General features: G+C 46.0%; 1 protein-coding gene across 1 annotated transcript in view; it reads left to right on the top strand.

Annotated features, from left to right (window-relative positions):
- Positions 1–26,091, top strand: part of LOC145358122 (uncharacterized) — a 78,351-nt gene that overhangs the window by 11,483 nt on the left and 40,777 nt on the right. Inside the window, exon 2 of the mRNA XM_080211797.1 lies at positions 24,488–24,674. Within this exon, the coding sequence (XP_080067923.1) occupies positions 24,488–24,674 (187 nt within the window). The remainder of the gene's footprint in view (positions 1–24,487; positions 24,675–26,091) is intronic.

The following is a 26,091-nucleotide window of genomic DNA, read 5'->3' as shown; positions in this document are numbered from 1 at the left end:
CCACCTTCTGCACAGTAGAGGTTATACAATTCTTATGATTTCCTGCAGCCTAATTCAAGTAAATGACAAATTAAATGACACAGTTGAAATCCATGGATTTGGAGTTGTCGATTTCAAGGGTGCAGGAAGTGAGAACTAACATTAAATGATGGGCTTGTATTCTAATTTACCAGAGAAAGACTTTGAAACTATAGGCAGCATCAGATCGATGGCTCACACACCATGAACATGCTATACATTCAAAGTCGCAGTTCTTGCCCTTAACACGTTAGTTGAAAGACACTGAATGAACCTTTTCTTAACATTTGCATGTTTGGAGTGAATTAGGGATTTATCATTTGCATCCAATTTCAGAGACAGAATTATAGAGTCTTGGAGTACTAGAGGCCGTTCGTGTCTTGAGCACTGTATGCGATTGTGGTTTTCTCATTTAAGGATGGATGTAAATGCATTGGAGGTGGTTCAGAGGAGCTTTACTAGGTTGGTACTTGGAATGTGTGAGCTGTCTTATGAGGAATGGTTGGGCTGGCTGGGCTTGTTTCCACTGGGGTTTGGAAGAGTGAGGGGTGGGGTTTTCTCTGGATGCTCCGGTTTCCTCCCACACCCCAAAGATGTGCTCTTAGGCTGATTGGTGTAACAAATTGTCCCTAAATTAGTCTCCCCTCAATCTGGTTTCCAATGGGAGTGTCATAAGTGTAGACAAGGGTCATGGGTGGAGAGGGGACTCAGAAATGGCAGCGCGGGCTCGTTGGGCCGAAGGGCCTGTTTCCCGTGCTGTGTTGTTCTTTGTTCTTTATCCTGAATGGTAGTTGTGGAATGAAAGATAGAAAATGCTGGAAAATCGCAGCAGATCTTGCAGCCTCTGTGGATGTAAACTGGAGCCAATGTCTTGAGTTTCAGTGGGGGGAGGGGATGTAGTGTAATTGACAAAAGGACAAAGGGGATGTAACCGGTGATAATAAAGGCTGAGAATGGTGCTAATGGCGTTCATTAAAAGATCGGAATGTGTAAATGGTAGAACAAAGGTACAACATGTCAAAGGACAACCTGAAGGATGTGACACATGGCCTTAATGAGGTGGGAAGTGGAGAAGGAAGCAGGATGGAAGCAAGAATTATAAATGCAGAAATGAAACAATGGAAGAAATTGAAATTTAAAGTCTACAATGAGAAAAGTGGATTCATAAGATAAAAAGAGAGATCATGCTCTGAAGTTGTTGAACTCAATGTTCAGTTTGTAAAGTGCCCAATCAGAAGATTCCTCCAGTTTGCATCGGAACATTACAACAGGCCAAGGACGGACATGTGGACGGAGAGCAGGGTGAGGTGTTGAAATGGCAAGCAATAGGAAAGTCTGGGTCCTGCTTGTGGATGGACCGAAAGTGCTCTACAAAGCAGAGATCCAGTCTGCATTTGGTTACTGCGATGTGGAGTAGATCACATTGGGAGCAGCGAATACAGTAGACCAGATTGAAGGATGCACATGAAGCACTTCACCTGAAAAGAGTGTTTGGGCCCTGGGATAATGAACAGGAAGGGGGATAACGGGGAGGGGGACAAAGGGGCAGGGGTTGCACCTTCTATGATTGCATGGGAAGGTGCTGTGGGTAAGGGGTGAGATGTTGGGTGTGATGGAGGAATGGACCAGGGTATCCTGGGAGGGAATGGTCCCTGTGGAATGCTAACGGGGGTGTGAGGGGAGGATGAGTTTGGTGGTGGCATCATGCCGGAGTTGGCAGAAATTCTGAGGCTGATGGGGTGAAAAGTGAGGACAATGGGGACCCTATCCTGCTTCTGGGAGGGAGGGGAAGGGGTGAAAGCTGTAACCCGGGGGATGGGTTGGACACGGTTGAGAGCCCTGTCAACCACAGTGGGTGGAAAACCATGATTAAGAAAGACACATCTGCAGCGCCATTATGGAAAACGGCATCATCAGAACGGATGCAGCAGTGGCGAAGGAACTAGGAGAATGGGATGGATTCCCTACAGGGTATGGGGGGCTGTTGTCAAGGTAGCTGTGGGAGTCAGTGAGCTTGTAATGGATACTAGTGGACAGCCTATTACAGAAATGATGACTGAGATACAAAGGAAGGGAAGAGATGGATCATGTGGAAGTGATAGAGGGGTGGAAATTGGAAGTGAAATTGATAATTTTTTGCAGGTCTAAACGAAAGTGTGAAGTGGCATCAAAATAGTTGTCAGTGTATCAATGAAAGAGTTGTGGGAGGGGCTGGGGGAGGACTGGAACAAGGAATGTTCCACATACCCCATAAAGAGAGACAGGAGTCACTTGGACCCTTGTACCCATCGCCACACCTTTTATTTGGAGGAAGTGAGATGAGTTAAAGGAGAAATTGTTGAGTGAGAGAACAAGTTCAGCCAGACGGTACAGGTTGGTGGTTGATGGGGATTGTTCAGGCCTCTGTTGAAGGAAGAAGTGAGAGCTTTGGAGGGATCCTGGTGGGGAATGGAGATAGAAAGGTCCATGGTAAAAAAGAGGCAGTTTGGACCAGGGAACTAGAAGCTCCTGACATGGTGTAGGGCATTGGAGGAATCATGGATGTTGGTGGGAAGGGACTGGACAAGAGGAGAGAGGATGGAGTCAAGATTTTTGATCTGATTTATTATTGTCACATATATCAACATAACTGAAAAGTATTGTTTCTTGTGCGTCATACAGACGAATCATACTGTTCATAGAGAAAGAAACAAGAGAGTGCAGAATGCAGTGTCACTGTCATAGCTAGGGTGGAGAGAAAGATCAACTTAATGCAAGGTAGGTCCATTCAAAAGTCTGATGGCAGCAGGGAAGAAGCTGTTCTTGAGTTGTTGATACGTGATCTCAGACTTTTTTATCTTTTTCCCAAAGGAAGAAGTTGGAAGAGAGAGTGTCCGGGGTGCGAGGGGACCTTAATTATGCTGGCTGCTTTGCCAAGGCAGCGGGAAGTGTAGACAGAGTCAATGGATGGGAGACTGGTTTGTGTGATGGTTTGGGCCTTTTGTAGTTCCTTGTGGTCTTGGGCAGAGCAGGAGCCCATACCAAGCTGTGATACAACCAGTAAGAATGCTTTCTATGGTGCATCTGTAAAAGTTGGTGAGAGTCGTAGCTGACATACCAAATGTCCTTAGTCATCTGAGAAAGTAGAGGCTTTGGTGGGCTTTCTTAACGATAATGTTGGCATGGGGGGGACCAGGACAGGTTGTCAGTGATCTGAACACCTAAAAACTTGAAGCTCTCAGGAAGTTTCCACCCAGCCTGCTTCTAACTCCTTCCCAAAATCCACAACCAGAACTGTCTCAGTAGGCCCACAGTGTCAGCCTCTTCCTGTCCCTCTGAACTCACTTCTTCCTAATTTGACTCCCTCAATCAGACTATTGAATATCTTGATCCAGGTGTGACCAACCACCCCCGTCCACTTCCACCTCCAGAGATAACGGGCTGCCCACGCAGTTTTGCCTGACGTACGCATCTTATGTCGATGTACAGCTGAGTTAATGCCAGCTGCGGGAGAATAAGGTCCTTCAGGGGTCATTAGCTGGTCACTTAAGGACCCCAACTGGCACTGGGATAGGACGATCGAACTTCCCTGGCCATCCCACCCAGAGCTTGATGGCAGTGGAAGTGGCAAAGTGGTGGGGTTCCAACCTAAGCAAATGCTCCTTCCTGCCTCCAAGCTCGCCACCCTGGGGGGAACACCCGAGATTCTACCCCCAGTGCCAGCTCCGACTTAGTGTTGTAATCTCTGGACTTGGATTTGCAACTTTCTGACTGTTGGGTGGGTGGGGGTGGGGAGGGGGGGGGGTGGTTGGTTGGTGGCGGTGATGGCGGGGGTGGGAGGGGAGTGTGGTGTGGGGGGGGGTGTGGGATGGGGAGGGGTGTGAAGTGGGGGGGGTAGGCAGTGAGGGAGTGTTGGGGGGTGGTGGTGGGTGGGGGGGGTGGGGTGTGGGGGGGGCGTGGGATGGGGAGGGGTGTGAAGTGGGGGGGGTAGGCAGTGAGGGAGTGTTGGGGGGTGGTGGTGGGGGGAGGGGGGGTGGGGTGCGGGGGGCTGGTGGTGGAGGGGGTGGCGTGGTGTGGGGGTAGGCGGAGAGAGGGTGTGGGGGGGGTGGTGGTGAGGGGGGGGGGGTGGCGGGGGGGGGGGGGGGGCGAGTGATGGGGTTGGGGGGGTGTGTGGGGGTTGCGTGGGGGATGGTGCTACCAGACTCGTAGCCAATGCTGAGGTTAGTTTTCCACTGTATTTGAGAGCCTGTGAGGTTAACAGCCGGAATATTGACTGTGAGTAGCTGGAGACTGCCAATAGTTAAGGAGAATTTGCATTTATATGTGCCTTCCGTGACCTCAGGGCCTCCAAAAACTTTACACATGTAAGGAACTTTTGATATAGTTACTGTTATACTGTAGGATCCGTGGCAGCAATGCACCAATGGTCCCACATCAATCTTGTTTGAGTGGGTAATTTTGCTGTGTTCATCTTTTCCCCTGTACAAATTGAATTTGTTCTCACTGGAATGATGGAGGTTGAGGGGCGACCCTGATAGAAGTCTACAAGATTATGAGGGGCATGGACAGAGTGGAGAAGCTTTTTCCAGGGTGGAAGAGTCAAATACTAGGTGGCGAGGGCCAACGCTTAAAGGAGATGTACGAGGCAAGGTTTTTACACAGGGAGTGGTAGGTGCCTGGAACTCGCTGCTGGGGGAGGTAGTGGAAGTGAGTTTAGAAGGCTGAGGGGGGATCTTATAGAGATGTATAAGATAATGAAGGGGATGGCTAGGATAGAGGTAGAGAGATTCTTCCCGCTTAGAAAGGATCGCAGGACTAGAGGGCACAGCCTCAAGATAAGGGGGGGACAGTTTAGATCAGAGTTGAGGAGGAACTTCTTCACTCAAAGGGTGGTGAATCTCTGGAATTCTCTGCCCATTGAAGTGGTGGAGGCTACCTCGCTGAATATATTTAAGTCACGGGTAGATAGGTTTTTGGTAGGCAAGGGAATTAAGGGTTATGGGGAGAAAGTGGGAAAGTGGAACTGATCCACTTCAGATCAGCCATGATCTTGTTGAATGGCGGGGCAGGCTCGAAGGGCTAGATGGCCTACTCCTGCTCCTATTTCTTATGTTCTTATGGATGTGATAGTGGCTTTGAAGGGGCATCTGGACAAATACATGAATAGGATGGGAATAGAGGGATATGGTCCCTGGAAGGGTAGAGGGTTAGTTCAGATGGTCAGCGTAGTCAGTGCAGGCTTGGAGGGTCGAAGGGTCTGGTCCTGTGCTGTAATTTTCTTTGTTCTTATCACTTGCACTGCAACTTGCCAGAAGTGTGAGGTGGTGACGGTGTGGCACGGGCGGTCAGTGTCTGGGATCTCACTGGGAAATGGGACCACCAGCAGGTTTTAATCAATGAGCTTCAAGGATAGAGAAAGAGGAGACTGCATTCGAGTCAAAGCAGGTAGAGGAAGAGAGATAACCGCAGAAGGAAGGATGGTTGGATTGAGAGAGAAACAGAAAGGAAATGAAGAAAAAAATGAAACTTCACTAATCTCTAACAGAGGAAGTTAATCAGAATGAGTAATCATATCATAGAATCCCTAGAAGGCCATTCGGCCCATTGAGTCTGCACAGATGACAATCCCACCTGGTTCTTATCCCTGTAACTCCATGTATTTACCCTGCTAATCCCCCTGACGTTAGAATCCATACAGTGCAGAAGGAGGCCATTTGGCCCATCGAGCCTGCACCGACAGCAATCCCACCCAGGCTCTATCCCCGTAACCCCACATATTTACTCTGCTAATCCCCCTGACACCAAGGGGCAAAATGACCTGGCCTAATCTGCTCATTTTGAGCGTGGGAGGAAACCGGAGCAAACCCATGCAGACACTGGGAGAACGTGTAAACTCCGCACAGGCAGTGACCCAAGCCGGGAATTGAACCTGGGTCCCTGGTGTTAGTGAGGCAGCGATGCTAACCACTGCGTCGCCATAATACTTCCCCCAACCCCAGTAAACAGTACTGCAGCAATATATTGACTGTGATGATGGTTAGCCTTTTTGGACTAGTTGCGGGAGAGCATCCTTGTCCTCTCCGGTCTGTTGAACAGTTTAAATTTTTCACTTGTTGGTGATGGGTTGGGGTGACACAGGTTTTTCCGCTGACGTTGGGGAACCTTTCATGATCCAGTTGATGATGTTGTTGGCATGGTGAAGTGTTTGTTTATTGGGATGGCTCCCAGGGTTGAAGAATGCGTGGAAATGAAGTGTTCATTCAGCAGGGTCACGGTGACTGTCACCCGCTTTGCTGCCATAACAAAAGCAACTGTCTCCGAGAGTGATCATCGATTACACAGCGCTTTGGACCATCCAGAGGAGGTGATGAGACGCTGCACAAAAGCAAATTCTTTTCTTTGCTCAGTCTGCATGTTTGTGAGTCTGTGTCCCATCTGCAAACTCTCCAAAGTCTGAAGCCTTCCAATTGAGATATAATTGCAGTTCGGCTGAGCAAAGCAAAATAATCTCGCTTTTCATGGTGGGGAGCATTCAATCAGATAGCAGCTCTGTGGGGGTTGATGATCCTTCTTAATATTTGCTTTAATCTCCAATTTCACTCAACTCTTAACCTTCTGAATACCGCATTATCCTTGTAAAGTTGCCTTTAGCTCTTTGTAAAGTCAATAAAACAAGAGTAAGTAATTGCCACAATAAGGACATTGCGTAAGGAGCTTGGCTGAAATTGTTTGCCAGGGAGAGTTTGAGTTGTATGATCTCCCTGTCTGCCTGGGTATATCTCTTGTCTGTCAGCCGTAGCTCCAGCATTGTTTTGTTGGCCCTTTTTATTGCAGTGTCAACTGTGGCACAGTGGTTCGCCACAGTGCTAGGGTTCCAGGTTCAATTCCGGCCTTGGGTGACTGTCTGTGTGGAGTCTGCACGTTATCTTTGTGTCTTTTTGGGTTTCCTCTGGGTGATCCCGTTTCTGCCCAAAGATGTGCAGGTCAGATGGATTGGCCATGCTAAATTGCCCCTTAATGTCAGGGGGATTAGCAGGGTAAATATGTGGGGTTGTGGTGATGGGGCCTGGGTGGGATTGTCATCAGTGCAAACCCGATGGGCCGAATGGCCTCCTTCTGCTTAATAGGAATTCTATGGTCTATTTTAGTCTCTGATTTAGAAGGTTTGTGGGTTCAAGCTCTACTCTGGGATTTCAGCACACGAATCTAGGCTGGAGTTTGTGCGTTACTGAGGGAGTGCTGCTCACTCAGAGGTGGGTTTCTGGATGAGATGGAACACCAAGATCCTGTCTGCCCCCAATATATGGCACTATACTGAAGAAGAGCAGGGTGGTGATCCACACTGTCTTGACTAATATTCCTTCCTTGACCAGTATCACAATCTAAAATCAGATGATCTGGTTGTTAACATGTTGCTGTTTGCAATGCCTTGTGTGAATTGGCTACTGGTTTTCCAATGACCACGCTTCCAAAGTTCTTCAATTCTTCCAAGTACTTTTGCATGTCCTGAGGCTGTGAAAGGTGCTATATAAATGCAAGTTGTTTTGATTTCTTTGACAGGGATGGAGTTGGCCTTATCCATACAACTTTAATAAGGGTCCAAGTGTTGAAATTATTCTTGTAGAAATGCCAGTGGGGTTGGGTGCCCAATCCAACTTTCGGTTGATAGCCACTTAAGGCTACAGCTTGCCACTGTGGGTATTTTATTTCACTGGTGGGTGGGGGCAGGAAGTTTGATGGTTTTAGCTGTGCAACCGTCAGGCAAGGCCGAGTCATCATTTTGCTGGTCCCGTGTACCCGTTGGAGGCATTCCCCTCCACCCACTTCCACCCTCATGGTTATCCTCCCTCTTTTTAACCCTCTCTGCTTGCCCTCTGGAACCCAACGATCCCCTCCCCTCACTTCCCTCACCTCATTGTTAGGGCCTACCAAGTTGGCGCAAGGCCTCAGAGTTGTGTGGACTTCTCAGCGTGGTGGGACCTCCTATCGTCCCAGCAGCCACTGCACCCGGTGGCACTGCAAGGTTCACAGCGCTGCTGCCCATCAGATTGGTCAGAAGTTCTGCAAGATGGTAGGTACTTCCTGAGAGATGGGCTGATGTCCCACCCACTATCCCAGTGTTAAATGTGTTACAATTAAAGATTGTTATGTTTCTTAGAACATAGAACATTAAAGCGCAGCACAGGCCCTTCGGCCCTCGATGTTGCGCCGACCAGTGGAACCAATCTAATGACCCTCTAACCTAAACTATTCCAATATTATCCATATGCCTATCCACTGACCATTTGAACGCCCTTAAAGTTGGCGAGTCCACAACTGCTGCAGGCAGGGCATTCCACACTCTCACTACCCTCCAAGTAAAGAACCGACCTCTGACATCCGTCCTATAACTATCACCCCTTAATTTAAAGCTATGTCCCCTCGTGTTAGCCATCACCATCCGAGGAAAAAGGCTCTGTCCACCCTATCCAATTCTCTGATCATCTTGTATGCCTCAATTAAGTCACCTCTTAACCTTCTTCTCTCTAACAAAAACAACCTCAAGTCCCTCAGCCTTTCCTCATAAGACCTTCCCACCATACCAGGAAACATCCTGGTAAATCTCCTCTGCACCCTTTCCAATGCTTCCACATCCTTCCTATAATGCAGCGACCAGAACTGTATGCAGTACTCCAAGTGCAGCCGCACCAGAGTTTTGTACAGCTGCAACATGACCTCATGGCTCCGAAACTCAACCCCTCTACCAATAAAAGCTAATAATTTCAGGACTATCTTTAAATTTAATGTTAAATGAAGGGGGTTTTGCAATCTGCCTGAAAGTAAGCGTTGGATGGTTTAATAGCTGGAGATCAAAGGACAGCTTAGATTGTTTCACTGGGAAGAAAGTGCAAGGTTTTTACGCTTGGTGGCAATGGCAGCAACCTGTGTGTTAACTTTGGAGATTGAGAGTCTCCAAAGTGTTGGAATGTCGGGTTGTAAACGGTTGTATTTAAATTGTTTATTTAGTTTTGAGGTGACAAGGAAACTAATTCACCCTTCTATCCAGATACAAGGCCCATGAGATTCACATTGCCATGGGAAAAAGTGCAGAAGTCTTGAAAATATCAGGTTGCAAACTTTCCTAGACTATTGAGCAACACAGTGATTAGCACTGCTGCCTCATAACGTCAGAGACCCGGGTTCAATTCCAACACTGGGTGACTGTGTGGAGTTTGCATGTTCTCCCTGTGTCTGCATGGGTTTCCTCCAGGTGCTCTGCTTTCCTCCCAAAGATGTGCAGGTTAGGTTGATTGGCCATGCTAAATTGCCCTTTAGTGACAAGGGGGCTAACTAAGGTAAATAAACGGAGTTATAGGGATAGGGCTTGGATGGGATTGTGGTTGGTGCATACTTGATAGGCTGAATGGCCTCCTTCTGCACTGTAGGGATTCCACGATTCTATCACTCAGTGGTTTTGAGTCTGCCTGGATCCGAGAGAGAGGGAGCGGCTAGCAGTCAAAAGACTGTCTCTGTGTTTGCTGCGCAGAAATGCAGGTGGAAGCTTGTGCTTGGATTGAGAATTTGTGGGGAGTTAGACGAGGCTGGAAGAGTCACCTAGCTGAGCCAGAGGGAGAGTCTCTGGGAAAAGAAAACTGAACCGTGAGAGACTGCTCTAAGATGGCAACTTAGCCAGATTGAGAAAAGAAAAGAACAGGAATCACATCAGATTGTTTCTGTGAATATTGAATGTTGATGTGGAGGCCAGTGTGAAATACAACTGTGAAGTGTGTTTTTTGACTTAGGCGAAGAATACGAAGGGTATTATTCCTTATTATAGTTTTGAAGTTACATATAAAAAAAGGAGATTTATCTGTAATGCTTTTTAAAATTATTTATTACAATCAAAAGTTTTAAAATGTGAAATCTTGTCTTGCCATCCTTTCAGGAATTAGCTGGAAATTTAATTCTTTTTAAGCTATATGGAGGTTGTAACAAACTAGCTGATGGGCAGCAGTTAGGATCATGGGTGGGCTCTCCCCACCCTATTCCCCTCCCCACAATCATTTAACTGAGGGGAGGGTGGGGCAGGGATTACAGTATCCCATGAAGTCCAGCCAATGGGAAAGGTATGTTGTGGGGAAGTATAAAACAGGGGATCATCAATACAATGTAATCACTAATAAATCCAATAGGAAACTTGGGAGAAAACTCTTTATCTGGAGAGTGGTTAGAATACAGAACTCACTACTGCATGGAATGACTAAGGAGGTGGAGAACATGAAGGTTCACTAGGCTGATACCGGAGATGAGGGGGTTAGCTTATGAGGAGAGATTGGATAGACTGAGTCTGTACTCATTGGAGTTTAGAAGGCTGAGGGGGGATCTTATAGAAACTTACACGATAATGAAGGGGCTAGATAGGGTAGAGGTAGAGAGATTCTTCCCGCTTAGAAAGGATAGCAGAACTAGAGGGCACACCCTCAAGATAAGGAGGGGGGGGGTGCGCACTTTAGAACGGAGTTGAGGAGGAACTTCTTCACTCAAAGGGTGGTGAATCTCTGGAATTCTCTGCCCATTAAAGTGGTGGAGGCTACCTCGTTGAATATATTTAAGTCACGGGTAGATAGGTTTGTGATAGACTAGGGAATTAGGGGTTATGGGGAGAAAGCGGGAAAGTGGAACTGATCCACTTCAGGTCAGCCATGATCTTATTGAATGGTGGGGCAGGCTCGAAGGGCTAGATGGCCTACTCCTGCTCCTATTATGTTCTTCTGTATGCAGTTAAGGGATAGAGCAGGGAAGGTTTAGGAAAGTGTAGGTCGAAAGGATGAGATGCAATGTAGTGGGACAAGGCATTTTTGGAGCAGAAATGCCATCACAGACCAGTTGGGCTGAATGGCCTGATTCTGTGCTGTAAATGTAAACTACCACAAATAGCCTTGAGACAAAACAACCTGAGGCCTTGTTCATCGTGGCTGGGAACTTCAATCAGGCTAAGCTCAGGAGCATTCCACCAAGATACCACTGACATATCTCCTGTTCTACCAGAGACCCAAACATCCTGGACCACTGCTACATCAAACATGCCTACCGCACTATCGCCCACACACACTTTGGTAAATCAGACCACAGGCCGTGCTCCTGCTCCTGGCTTACAGGCAAAAACTGAAGTGAGAGAATCCGTCAAAGTCGTGCAATGTTAGTCTCAGGAATTGGATCGTATGGCACTGCTTTGAGTCAGTAGACTAGTCAATGTTTAAAAAAAGCTCAGCGGCCAACCTTAATGAATACGCCACTGTAGTAACTGACTTCATTAGTAAGTGTGTAGAAGACTGTGTGCCAAAGAAGAAAATCTGTGTGTTCCCCAACCGGAAACCATGGATGAACAGGGATATCCACTGCTTGCTGAAGTCCAGGTCTGAGGCGATCAAGCCAAGCGACACCGACCGATACAAGAAAGCCAGATATGATCTACCGAGATCCATCGAAGATGCCAAAAGACAATACTGGACAAAGCTAAAGTACTCAGCCAGCCATACCGATCCCCGCTAACTATGGCAAGCTCTGCAAACCATAACAGGTATAACACCAATGCATCCCTCCCTCACGAGCTCAAAGCATTCTATGTCCATTTTGAGCGAGGGGAATTGAAAGCATGCCCTCTACTTGTATGAATCTGTATCTGAGGTCACCATCAGATGTCCGAGCAGCCTTCTGGAAAGTCAACCCATGGAAAGCGACTGGCCTGGAGGGGGTACCCGGGTGAGCACTCAGATCCCACGTGGACCAGCTGGCAAGGGTTTTCGCAGACATCTTTTAACTTCTCTCTACACCGATCTGAGCTCCCTATCTGCTTCAAAAAGGTGACCATCATCCTGGTACCAAAGAAAAACCAAGCAGCGTTCCTTACTGACTATCGGCTGGTGGGTCTGCCATTCATCATTATGAAGTGCTTTGAAAGATTAGTGATGGCACGAATAAATTCCAGCCCCCCAGACTGCCTGGATCCATTACAGTTCACCTCTCGCTGCAACAGGTCCACAGAAGACACCATCTCCCTGGTCCTACACTCATCCCTGCAACACCTGGATAACAAGGACACCAATGTCAGACTCCAATTTATTGATTACAGCTCAGCCTTCAACACCATTATTCCTACAAAACTTATCTCCAAACACTGTGCCTGGGGCTCAGTTCCTCCTCTGCGACTGGATCCTGAACTTCCTAACCCACAGACCGCAATCAGTAAGGATAGGCAACGACACCTCCTCCACGATAATCCTCAGCACCGGTGCCCCACGAGGCTGTGTCCTCAGACCCTTACTATACACGTACACCTATGACTGTGTGGCCAAATTCCTCTGCAACTCAATTTTCAAGTTTGCTAAGGACACCGCTGTGGTGGGTTGAATCTCAAACAATGAGTACGGGAAAGAGAATCTGGTGAACTGGTGTGTCGACAATAATTTCTCTCTCGATGTCAACAAAACGAATAAGATGGTTATCAACTTCAGGAAGCATAATGGAGGACATGCCCCTGTCTACGTCAATGGGGATGAAGTGGAAATGTTGAGAGCTTCAAGTTTTTTTAGGTGTCCAGATCACCAAGATATCCTGGTCCCCCCGTGCCAACACTATATTTAAGAAAGCCCACCATTTGGCATGTCTGCTATGATTCTTACCAACTTTTACAAATGCGCCATGGAAAGTGTTCTTTCTGCTTGTAGCTTGGTCTGGCTCCTGCTCTAAGACCCCCAAAGGAAGCCCTGTCCGTAACACAATCCAGCCTCCCATACATTGACTGCCTACACTTCCAGCTGCCTTGGAAAAGGACCCCACAAACCCCAGACATTCTCTCTTCCACCTTCCATTGTGAAAAAGATATAAAAGTCTGAGATCATGTACCAACTGACTCAAGAACGGCTTCTTCCCTGCTGCCATCAGACTTTTGAATGAATCTGCCTCATATTAAGTTGATCTTTCTTTACACCCTAGCTATGACTGTAACACTGCATTTTGTACCCTTTCCTTTCCTCCTCTATGCATGGTATGCTTTGTTTGTATAGCGCGCAAGAAAAAGATACTTTTCACTGAATACTAACACGTGACAATAATAACTCAAATGCAATGTAATCTCTGGACCAAATACAAGCTAATACTTTTCACTTTTGGGGAAAAAGTTGTACTCTGGCTTTAAATATTTGCAAAATTATCACTTCCAAAACATTTGTCATTAATTCAGTGCTGGGACTTTGCCACATTCCCTCGAAAATCCTTTAAGTACACAAGAGTACAAGTAAATCTTCATTTAGTACTTGAAATGCTTGTGTTCCGCACAAATGGACACACACACACACACACACACCTTTCAGAGACCGAAACCTGGTGTATTTTCTAGGCCACTGTGACAAATGAGCCGTAGTAGATTGTAGCTGCAGTAGATCTCAATCAATCCTCCCACCGCAACCCAGGATGAATTGGAGTCTGTTTACTCTGTACCTATGGCAACACTTGTCCTTTTGTCTGGATGGTAACTGGTCAGTTTGTGCAGGTCAGGTTCTGAGGTGCCTGTAAATCTGAGCAAACAGAAGCCACTGCCTCTCTTCAAAGCCGCTCGGCTGTCCGTTGTAAGTTGGAGATGGGATGGGGGTCCATCATTGCAGATCCGAATTCGCCCCTGGCCAACATTGCCATTGTCAAAATTAAAATTAAGGTGTCTTGATGCAGTGACAGGACCACAACTGACTGAGTCAAGAATAAACTGAACCCCAAAATGAATTGCCCAGAGTGTATATTTGTTAATTTACAAAACATGCAGAGAAAACAGACTCACTCAGTGCATTTCCATTTTATTGAGCATTAACTCTTATTGTGCTCTTGTCAAAAGACCTCAGGCAGGGAATAATTGGCCACTGTTTGTGATTGACTGTCTTACTATCTAAGGAGGAGTAATAGTGTTCCTTGAGTGGTGGAAGGAGGTAGGTCGGTTTTTATATTTACTTAAATCTTTGTGCCTTGTTCTATTAGCCTATCTGACCTGAAGTAATATTGCAGTCCTGGCTAATCTGTGCTATTCAATGTTTCACGTGTCTGAGATTCCAGGCCTTAACCTGCACACTAGAATATGAAGCTTAACCCTTTCTCATCTCACACCCAGCCAGAGATGTCCATATACCAGGAAAGAATAAATAAAAAAAAACTCCATTATTGTTTCATCCAGGATGGTAGATGGTGAACTGAATAGTGTGTTCATCATCATAAAGCCATTCGAATTCCATTCCCAATTCTAACATCATCCAACGCTTCAACATGGATCACACTTGGGTTCTACCATTTTGTGCAGAGATGGAATAAGTGTCGAGACCTTATGAGTGACAGAGGGAAGTGACCATGTGATAAAACCTCCAGACATGGTGTTGCCGACTCTGTGTCGATATAAGTGTAGTTGGCTCCAGGATTGTTATAACCTAAGATGCATGTGTGTTATCACCCCAACATGTAGATTGTAGCAAAATTTGTGGAGATTCTCCCTTGCTTTGCAATGAAGCAGTGGACAACTGTGGAGTGGTGCCATTTATTGCTATAATCTAAACATTTCTGAAACTGCTTCTGCTCTGATCTCCCCGTTAGTCTCAACTGGCCATTTTCTTCCCCATCACCTTCGCTGCTACCCACAAGGCCTAGCTGATGCCCCAGATGATAGAATTTGGTTTCACATGAGGAGCAGGACTTCCTGGTTCTCTTGCGAGAATCCCTTCCCGTGGGTGTGCAGCAGGGTTGTGGCAGCAGGTACTACTTGGATGTAACAGGGAGAAGAGGAGTTGGAATTTGCGCTAATGTTAACATAAGAACATAAGAAATAGGAGCAGGAGTAGGCCATCTAGCCCTTCGAGCCTGCCCCGCCATTCAATAAGATCATGGCTGATCTGATAGTGGTTCAGTTCCACTTACCTGCCTGCTCCCCATAACCCTTAATTCCCTTATTGATCAGAAATCTATCTACCCGTGACGATTCAGCGAGGCAGCCTCCACCACTTCAATGGCAGAGAATTCCAGAGATTCCTGAGAGAAGAAGTTCCTCCTCAACTCTGTTCTAAACTGCGCCGCCCCCCCCACACTATTTTGAGGCTGTGCCCTCTAGTTCTGGTTTCCTTTCTAAGTAGAAAGAATCTCTCTACCTCTACCCTTTCTAGCCCCTTCATTATCTTGTAGGTCTCTATAAGATCCCCTCTCAGCCTTCTAAACTCCAACGAATACAGGCCCAATCTATGTTCCAAATGTCATCCAAATCAAGCAGTTACCAACTGCAATATGCTGATTTCCAGCATTGTTAATATTATGCTTGCTCTCCTTCAACTTAACTTATTGCTCTATGACTCTACTGGGACTAGTTGGGAGGGCAGCATAAACCAGATGGGCCAAAGGGCCTGTTTCTGTGCTGTGCTGCTCTGTGACTCTAATCCTTCACATAGTTCCCATTATTTCAGTAGACCTTGATGTAAGGTTAATGGATTGTAGATTCCTGAGTCCCATCTTGTCCCCGTTTTCATATATTTGTGCTGTTTCCTATGCTCCTGAACCTCTATAGTAACCAATTAACATTTCCTCAAGCTTGCCAGTGCCCTGTCCTCCATAGTTTTCTGCATCGCTTAAGATATATATCTCTGGCCTATGGAATTTGATAATCTTCAGTCCTTTTACTGAATCAAGAACCTTGTCCTCCTTGGGAAATCCAACCAGCTTGATCGTATCTGAACCCAAGTAAATTTCCCAGGCTCAGCTTCCAAGCTTAGCATTTTATCCTTAGCGTCCATGAAAGGAAGGGAAGAACTTGCATTTCTGTAGCACCTTTTAGAGCTTCTGGACATTGTAAAGTGCTCTACAGGTAAAGGAACATTTGGTGTCAATGTTGGAATGGAGGCATACACAGCAGCTAGTTTGTGCATGATTGGTGATGGCCTAGTGGTATTATCGCTAGACTGGTAATCCAGAAACCCAGCTAACGTTCTGGGGACCTGGATTCGAATCCTGCCACGGCAGATAGTGGGATTTAAATTCAGGGGGGAAAGCAATCTGGAATTGAGAATCTAGTGATGACTGTGAAACTCGTGTAGATTGTCGGAAATCTGCCATCCTTACCTGGTCTGGCCTCTGCGTGACTACAGAGCTACAGAAATGTGGTTGTCTCTCAATTGCCCTCCAAGGGCAACTAGGGATGGGCAACGGCCATGAATGAATAAGAAAAGACAGCCCTGAGATAAATGACCGCCAAAAACAACTAATTTGATGTGGGTTTTGGGTCGAAAGTTGTATAATATCCTTGACACTGGGCGGAATTTCTCTTCTCCTTTTCACGTAGTATAGTGGCATCTTTTTACTTTCATCCTGAGAAGGGCCTCGGTTTTAAGGTCTCCTAAATGAATGCTCCTTACTCGGGAAGAGAGCCATATCTCGATGATGCTACTGTTTTTCTGATTGCGATAATTGTTTACGAGGGAATAGGGGAGGGATATGGAAGCAAGTTAGTGAGACCCGATGCAGATCGCTTCCTCCTTCACCTTCGAGGTTCTGTTGGATAAGAGACATGATGTGAAACGGGACAGGAGAATCTCCAAAACTCACAGGTCAGGGAGTCACTGCTGAAAGAGATTAACTTGATTGTACTCGGGTAGAATAAATGCACTGATTTACTGTAGTGGGTAGAATAGATGACCACTGCTTTACTGACTGTAGATCCCAGGTGGAAGCTGTGCAATTTCTGAGTGTGCTGGCGAGTTAGTTGTATGATATAGCCACGCTGTTCACATTGCTTCTGGCATCACTTCAATCTTGTGGCCAAATACTTTTCTCCAAGTCACTGTTCTTCCTCGATGCAGGAAGCATTTCGCCTTTGACTGGAATGACTTTGGATGGTTTCATTGAGTTGGAAGCACTTAGCAAATTCTGACAACTATCCATTGCTTTTGTTGCCTATTAATTTCTGCGCTGAAGTTTGTATTCATAGGATCGCAGGTTTCCTACAGTGCAGAAGGAGGCCATTCGGCCCATCGAGTCTGCACCCACCACAATCCCATCCAGGCCCTATCCCCATAACTTCATGCATTTACCCTGCTAATCCCCCTGACACTAAGGGGCAATTTAGCACGGCTAATCCATTTAACCTCACGTATCATTGTGGGAGGAAACAAGTGTCTGGAGGAAACCCACACAGACAGGGGGGAGGATGGGCAAACTCCACACAGATAGCCTAGAATTGAATTGGCGCTGTGAGGCAGCAGTGCTAACCTCTGTGCCATCATGCCACGATGTAGACATGCCGGCGTTGGACTGGGGTAAACACAGTAAGAAGTCTGACAACACCAGGTTGTGGACACTGTTTCCGAAAGCTTGTGGGGTTACTATCAAATAAACTGGTTGGACTTAAACCTGGTGTTGTCAGACTTCGTGCTATCCCAGCGGACAACTAATGATCATGAAACACCAGCATGCGCCCTCCAAAAGTAATGACAATTCGGAGTGACTGGCCAATTTCACCTTCTCATTGGTCACAGGCAATTCTTTCAGAGTTGAGGATACTTTGACAAGTGGGGCTGAAGGGCCTGTCTCTGTGCTCTGTATCACTATGTCTATGACTGGGTTATTGATGCCTTACTAAGACCAGCTGTCCCCACTGTCAGCCTCGCCTCAGCGTTTGTTGCCCTCAACTCAGAATATTGAGAGTTCAAGACCAGCTCTTGAGTTTTCGGTAATCCAGGTTGATAATCTAGTGAACTGTAGTGCGAATACTGCAGTGTTGGAGATGCTGTCCTTCGAATGAGCTTTCTAGCTGGCGCCATGTCTGTTCTCTCATAGAATCCGTACAGTGCGGCAGGAGGCCATCCAGCCCTTCAATCTGCATCATCTGTCTGGCAGAGCCTCCTTACCCAGACCCACCCCACTGCCCTGTACCCATAATCCCACACTTTCATGCTGCTAACCTACACACCTTGGGAATACTCAAGGGCAATTTAGCATGGCCAATCCACCTAACCACATCTTGGCACATCTCGAGTGGACATTTAAAAAAACAATATATTTTGGTCTCCTGGCCAATAATTTTCCCTTAACTAATGTAGCAAACAGAGATTATCTGGTCTTTATCACACTTCTGTCTGTGGGCTCTTGTTCTGGACCAATTGACCACTGTGCTTCCCCCATTGCAATAGTGCTTTTAAAATAGTTACTTTGCCTTAAAAGGCATTGGGAGGTCCTGAGGCCATGAAAGATTCAATACAAATGCAAATTTTTGGTTCACTACCCTTCTCGTGGTAGGATCTCCAGCTTAAACTGTTTACTTTGTAATCATGAAAGCTAGTGACTAATTCATCAAGTGATCTATTTATCGAAATGGTGGTAAAACAGCAATAATGTGCTCGTACACTTCACGATCGGAGGTGTTCAAGGATAGGCCAGACAGTTGTAAGATTTCATAGAATCCTGACAGTGCAGAAGCAGGCCACTTGGCCCATCGAGTAACCCAGGCCCTATCACCCCCCTGCCCTATCCCCGTAACCTCACACATTTACCATTGCAAATCCATCCAACCTACACATCTTTGGACACTAAAGGGCAATTGCCCAATGAAATATAAAGGACACTAAAGGAGAACTTAGCACGGCCAATCCACCTAACTTTGGACTATGGGAGGAAATTGGAGGAAACCCACGGAGACACGGGGAGAATGTGCAAACTCTGCACACAGTCACCTGATTGCTACTAGTTTATCATTTGCTTTCTCCGTAGCAGTTCCCATCAATGGTAGTATTTCTCGGAAATGTTTGGTTGGCTGACCTGGCCTGTTGAATGTTGAGGACAGGGGTTCCACCAGACTGTCAACACTGGTGGGTCTCCCACAAGAAGAGCTACTGTTTGAGACTCTCCCTTTGTTTGACAAATGCTTCAGCACAGCGCAAGTAGACATTATTGCTTAACTAAAAGGGTTTCCCAGCAGTAAGAGTCCCATGTGATTTACAGATGTTCAATATTTACTCAGTAGCAGGCCACATCTCTCTCGGTGCCAATCTATCACGGGGATAAGTGACTTTCCCAGTGATGGATTGCTCCCACATTCTACCAGCCGTATTTGTGTTGGAACAATCTGGAGTAACAAATCAGCGGTTACATGTCTAGCATTATAAATAGGGGCACGGCTGAACTGTTTTATAATGGCAGTAATGACCGTTGATGCAAAGTGCCTCACACTGAGATTAACAAGGATGGAAAGAAGGTTTTTGCCCATGTTAACATTTTAACACATCGTTGGTGTGTAATGAAGAATTGGAAGAGCTACAGGGTGACCAGTGACCTTTCTCGGAGAATGACGGCGATAGCCTATTAATGCAGGGACAGTGATTATTGTAATTTAGCCTTTAAATCCTATAGCAACCATGTTGAAATGGGTCCCCTCGACCGTACGATGTTTCAAATAATTTTGTGGAATATTGAACAGTTGAAGGCATCAAAGTAGTTTGCTGATGGTGTCACTGGGTAAGGAGACAAGGCAAGGAACAGAAGGATATGTTGACTGGGTTAGATGAAGAAAGGTGAGGGGAGGCACAATTGGGGGTGGCGCGGTGGTTAGCACTACTGTCTCTCAGTGCCAGGGATCCAGGCTCAATTCCCAGATTGGGTCAATGTCTGTGTGAAGTTTGCATGTTCACCCCATGTCTGTGTGGGTTTCCTCTGGTTTCCTCCCACAATCCAAAGATGTGTGGGTTAGGTGAATTGGCCACGCTAAATTGCCCCTTAGTGTCATAGGAACTAGCTAGGGTAAATGTATGGGGTTATGGGGATAGGGCTTGGGTAGGATTGTGGTTGGTACAGATTTGATGGGCCGAATGGGCCTCCTTTTGCACTGTAGGGATTTTATGATTCTACCTGTCTGGACCTATTCCGTCAAATGGCTTGAATCTGTGTAAGCTTCGAATTCTAATGTCCTTTGCTTGAATCTTCAATTCTTGGGACTGGAATCTTACCGTCGTTCACACTGGCGGGTTTCTCCCATCCCGCCGCAGTGAATGGAGATTGGGCTGGCTGCCAAATTCTCCAACTTTGCTGCAGCAGAGTCGTGGTGTGAACAGGAGGTAAGATCGCACCCTTGGTCTGTTCAGGTGCATTGACAAACCTAGCTGTATAACTGACATTTCCATTTTACACATCAACAAATCCCCTGGGATTTGGCACACTGTTTTACTCAGCAGAAGGAGGCCATTCTCCCCATCACGTTTGCACTGGCCATCCAAATGAGCATTTTGACTTGGTTTCATCCTCCTGCTTTTTCCCTGCACTCTTGTACATTGTTTCTATTCAAGTAACCATCCAATGCTCCCCTTGACAGAATGGTGTTTTAAACAAAGCAGAGCAGGAGGTGAGCCAGTGTGATAAAGTTAGTATACGAAGGGCTGTTGATCTCAATGGGCAGTCAGTTTAGCTCAGTTGGCTGGACGGCTGGTTAGTGATGCAGAATGATGCCAACAGTGCGGGTTCAATTCCTGGACTGACTGAGGTTATTCATGAAGGTCCTGCCTTCTGCTCCTCGCCTGAGGTGTGGTGACCCTCAGGTTAAATCTCCACCAGTCAGCTCTCCCCCTCCAAGAGGAGAGAGCAGCCTAAGGTCATCTGGGAATGTGGAGATTTACATTGAGCTCAATAGTTAACTCTGAAGCATTGGCGGTACTTGAAATTAAACCTCTCAAAACTTGATTCACCCATCACCAGGTAAGGGAGACTTTCACTATCTTTCTGGACTTGAATCAAATCTTGATCCAAGAGTGTACGGTCCATAGCAACAAGAAAAGTCCAAGAGCCATAGCACCAAAGGAACATCCTGTGCTCTGTAATGAGAAAACTTCACTGTAAAGGAGACACTTTATAGAGGTGACTGTAGACACAGGAGGACATCTGCTTCCTCCTCCCTACAAATGAATTGTTAATATGATGTGAAATCACCTGGTTACTTTTATTTTGTTTTCCATTCGATCAAATCTCTCCCCTCTCTGCAAAAATGCTGCCTTAACCAAGCTCATCACAAAACCAGTTCTATGTGATAGTCTAGCCTGGGTACCAGTTGGTGAGGCACAGATGCCACCTTCTCATCTATACCCGCCCGTCAATTCCTTGCAGTGAGGTGGAGACATGACACGGAAAGCCTGCATTTTAAGAAAAGCAGGTGGAGTCTATTATTGTGTCCTATTGGAGTAGTTATATTATTGTGGAGTAATTTTACCTTCAATGGAACAGAAAATGGAATGCATTGCAAAGACACTAATTCCCTATCACTTGGTGATTAAAGTTAAAATAACCCTGATGTTTCACCCAATAGCTCAGTGGTTAAAAACTGGGTGTCATGGACAATTGCGCCTGATTCCATGCTGTAAACTTCTACGACTGCGGCTGAAGGAGGGAAGAAGGATGAGGTTGAATATATTGAATATATATTGTTCGGGGGGAAGCTTTTCACGCAGAGAGTGTTAGGTACCTGCCTGAGGAGGTGGTGGAAGCAGGCGCATTAGCAACATTTAAGAAGCACCTGGATGAGTACATGAATAGGGAGGGAATAGAGGGATACGGACCCAGTGAGGGCAGAAGGTTTTTTTTTAGTTTTGTTAAGACATCATGATCAGCACAGGCTTGGAGGGCTGAAGGGCCTGTTCCTGTGCTATAATTTGTTCTTTATTCTTCACACACACACACACACACACACACACACACACACACACACACACACACACACACACACACACACACACACCTCCGTAATAACAAAAACCTTCAGTTGATCTTACAATTGAAACTCTTCAAATCAAATCCACGGATGTGTCCAGAGAACCTCCATTAAGTCTTCTAAAATGGTTTGCAACTTTGAACCGCTATTGCCTCTCGTATCCAACTGAATCAATCGTAATTCACAGATGTGATTCAATATCTTGAGTCACGTGCTAACCTGTTTCCTCCATAATGGTGCTTACTCTGAGTCTTTTTCACTTTACCCTGATGTCTAAACGATAATAGAGACCTGGTTTATGTTTGAGGCAATTTTGAAGTGTGGTTATTGTTGTAGGAAAAGCAAATTTGCATGTGTCAAATTCTCTTAAATAGTAATCTCAATCTGTTTTAGTAGATAAATATTGACTGTGATCTTGAAGAGAACACCCCAGCTCTGTGAAATAATGCATGGCATTTTATAAACCTCGGTCTAATGTTTCATCCAATAGGTGCACCTCCAGCAATGCAAACACCCCTCACTATTGCACTGGAATGTCAGCCTGGATGTCCTTGGAGTGGGATGTTTTCCGATTCCACGGTGTGTGTGCTATCACCGAGTCACGGCCAACACCTCTCCCTGCAGAGGAATCTCACTTATCTGATTCTATTGAGCTTTGACTTAGGTTGAAAGAGCCAATGCTTTTTGGACCTTCAAGTCTATTAGGAATGACGGGGGTTTCCACTAGAACACCCTACATGTTGGGGCACCGGTTTACTGAAACATCTGGAGGTGAATGGGAAGAATCGGAGACCTTATTTCTCAAGGTTCCGTGAATGAGTAGGCCTGGCTGATAGGAGAACAGGAATACCTTGGAGTACTGCAGACAACATCGGCTCAGGAATTGGATGTTGCCACAGAGAGTTGACTTGCCGATGAACTTTAATCACAAACCTGTCACATTGTGACAATCTCCCAAACCTTAAAATATAGTTATTTGATTTATTATTGTGACATGTATTGGGATAGAGTGAAAACTTTTGTTTCTTGTGTGCCATACAGACAAAGCATACCATTCATAGAGTACATAAGGGTGAAGGAAAAGACAGAATATGTGTTACAAATCATAGTTGGGGTGTAGAGAAAGACCAGCTTAATATAAGGTAGGTTCATTCAAAAGTCCGATGTCAGCAGGGAAGAAGTTGTCCTTGAGTTGGTCGGTACGTGACCTCAGATTTTTGATGCTTGTTCCTGACGGAAGAAGGTAGAAGAGAGAATGTCTGGCTTGCATGGTGTCCTTGATTATGCTGGCTGCTTTTCTGAGGCAGCGGGGAGTGTAGACAGAGTCAGTGGATGGGAGGTTGGCGTGTGTGACTGGGCTACCTTCACAACATTATGCATTTTCTTGCGGCCTTGGTCAGGGCAGATGTTATTTAAATTAATGTACATGGAATGATTACTCCAGTTGTTGGAAACCCTTCTGAAAATGACACCATTGTAACATTGTACAGGTTTTTGATCTAAAAATCTATTGACATGTTGTCTGACATCAGGATTCACTGCAGAATCCACTCCATCCTCTCCTCAAGGAAGAATGACTGTGAAATATTGGAGTTGGTGTAAGTTTAGTTGAATGTGCATACAGGGGTTAGGAGCGCATCTTTGCATCAACACGATTGTCAAAAGCAATACAGACAGAATTTTCCTCCAATTGGTGGAATGTGAAAGGATCAGGGTTCAGCATGGATTCCATCTCATTACGAACATCAACAATACCTTTGATGCTTGCGAATTTTCGATACTTTGAATAATTCTAAAATCGCTCAAGGGAGGTGCAGTGTAGCAATGATGAGGCTAAGCCTAGTCTTGATACAGTATGTGAGGAATGCTAGCTATAATGATTAAGCCATGTACAGTAGGTTGTTAGCTTTGATTGTCTTTCTATTGACTCATGGTATGAAAGTCTGCTTATACGTTGTCTAGTGTGTTGGAACATAACGGGGGAAATTTTCCCATCCAGCCTGCCCTGGGAATTGTAGCGGGCGGGGAACGGAGCATACAAAAATCCGTTGACCTCGGGTGGGATTTTCCGCTTTTTGGGGCTAGCGTGGTTGGAAAAATCCCGCCCAAAGAGTCTGAACAGCAACGTAAAGCGCTGAAATATAGAATATCTATGTTGCAACTGCCATGAGCAAATGAGATTTATTTATATTACTCACTGATAGATCTCCTGAGTAATCTAGACGTCATTGTCATTTCTTTTTGTACTTGCTTTCTCCCCTGACATGAATAGCTATCTATAATTTATTTATGATGTGGAGATGCTGGTGTTGGACTGGGGTAAACACAGTAAGAAGTCTCACAACACCAGGTTAAAGACCAACCGGTTTATTTGATAGTAAACCCACAAGCTTTCAGCAACAGTGTCCCTTAGTCAGGTGTGTGGAAGGTTCTGCTATCAAATAGGTGATTATTATCAAATAAACTGGTTGGACTCTAACCTGGTGTTGTAAGACTTCTTACTATAATTTACTTACTCAGAGTTATGAATGTATGGGAGTTCCTACCCCGCAGACTTTTGGATGATCCCATTACTTAAGAGACACATATTTAGTCTCTCAGGGGATCGAGGAATATGAGGAACGGGCTGGTGGGGGGGTTGAAGCCAAAGATCAGGTGGAGCAGGTTCGATGGGCCGAACGGTCCACTCTCCTGCTCCTACTTCTTGTGTTTGTGTGTATTAATCCTTCGCTCTGTTCTAATTTGCAGCCTCTGCAGTAACGTGGCGTACGTACTGGGCACGATTGCGGAAAATGGGGTCGGCGCTCAGCGTTTGCTGATGGTGGCACAGACCCAACTGTCGGAATCTGACAGTCTCCTTGGCAACCTGAATTCCATGTTGAAGTGGACAGATACCGAAGCCGTGATGAACACTGCCGGGACACTCTGCACAATGGTAAGGCTGTTCGGCGATGGTGGCCGGGGGGTGCCCAGCCCGAGGGTCACCAGTGTGACTTCTACGCCGTTCGATATCAAAAACTTAGATTAAAACAAAAGTGTGAAAGATGATGGAATACTGCGATCAGCAGATGATACATGGAATGGAATCACAGTAGGTTACTCCCAGCGTCAGTCTCTTAACGTGTTTCATCACTGAAGGTAAAGGTTTCATCTCAAGGTTTGTTGATGCATTTCGTAATGAGTTTGACCACCCGCGCGCACGCCAGTGCCACCAGTTTCATCAGAAAATCTTTGACGTTTTCCACAGAATCTTTGCAAGTAATCTTGGATTACTTGCCCACGTTTATAGTTTGCCCACTGTAAAATCATCAGTCACTTCTCAGAAAAGCCATTCGCTGACACCGTGCTGCTTTTTAAAAAGTTCGTTCACAGGACGTGGGCATCACTGGCTGGGCCAGCATTCGTTGCCCGCCTGTAACCGCCCTTCCTCTCAGAGGGCATTCGCCAGTCAACCACGTTGGTGTGGTTTTGGAGTCACATGTAGGCCAGACCTGGTAAGGACGGCAGATTTCTTTCTCTAGAGGACATTAGTGAAACCAGATGGGTTTTTCTGGCAATTGACAATGGTTTCATGGTCATCAGTAGATTCTTAATTAGAACCATAGAACCCCTACAGTGCAGAAAGAGGCCCTTCGGCCCATCGAGTCTGCACCGAACACAATCCCACCCCCACCCCCACATATTATACCCACTAATCCCTCTAACCTACGCATCCCTGGACACTAAGGGGCAATTTCTTAGCATGGCCAATCAACCTAACCCGCACATCTTTGGATTGTGGGAGGAAACCGGAGCACCCGGAGGAAACCCATGCAGACACGAGGAGAATGTGCAAACTCCACACAGACAGTGACCCGAACCGGGAATCAAACCCAGGAGCTGTGAAGCAGCAGTGCTAACCCGCTGTGCTACCGTGCTGCCCAAATATTTTTTTTATTGAATTCAAATTCCACCAACTGCCGTGACGGGATTCGAACCTGGGTCCCCTGAGTATTACCCTGGGCCTCTGGATTACTAGCCCAGCAATAATACCACTGTTGGTATTACGCTGGTGGGGCCTTACAGTTCTGCTGAGGGTGCACCCTCGCCGCAAGGTAAGCCTTGCGTTCGACAGGAAAAAGTACATGTTATTAAGCTTTTTATCTTGGTACTCATCAGGACAGTTGCAAGAATATCAGTGAAGGGAAAACACCATTTATGCTGCATGGGAAGAGAGCGCTGATTGATTGGCAAGTAGTTAGTGCTAACGGCAGTGGAGAATGTATCCATTGATGGTGACTGACAGTTAACTGCCAAGCATTGTTTGAAATATAAATTGGCAACTTGACTCTTATCGGTGAAGCTATTACCTC

The sequence above is a fragment of the Carcharhinus amblyrhynchos genome, chromosome 25 (genome assembly GCF_965287045.1).
Source record: "Carcharhinus amblyrhynchos chromosome 25, sCarAmb.v2.hapA, whole genome shotgun sequence".
In the NCBI taxonomy this organism is placed as follows: domain Eukaryota; kingdom Metazoa; phylum Chordata; class Chondrichthyes; order Carcharhiniformes; family Carcharhinidae; genus Carcharhinus; species Carcharhinus amblyrhynchos.
This window is presented reverse-complemented; position numbering and strand designations above follow the sequence as displayed.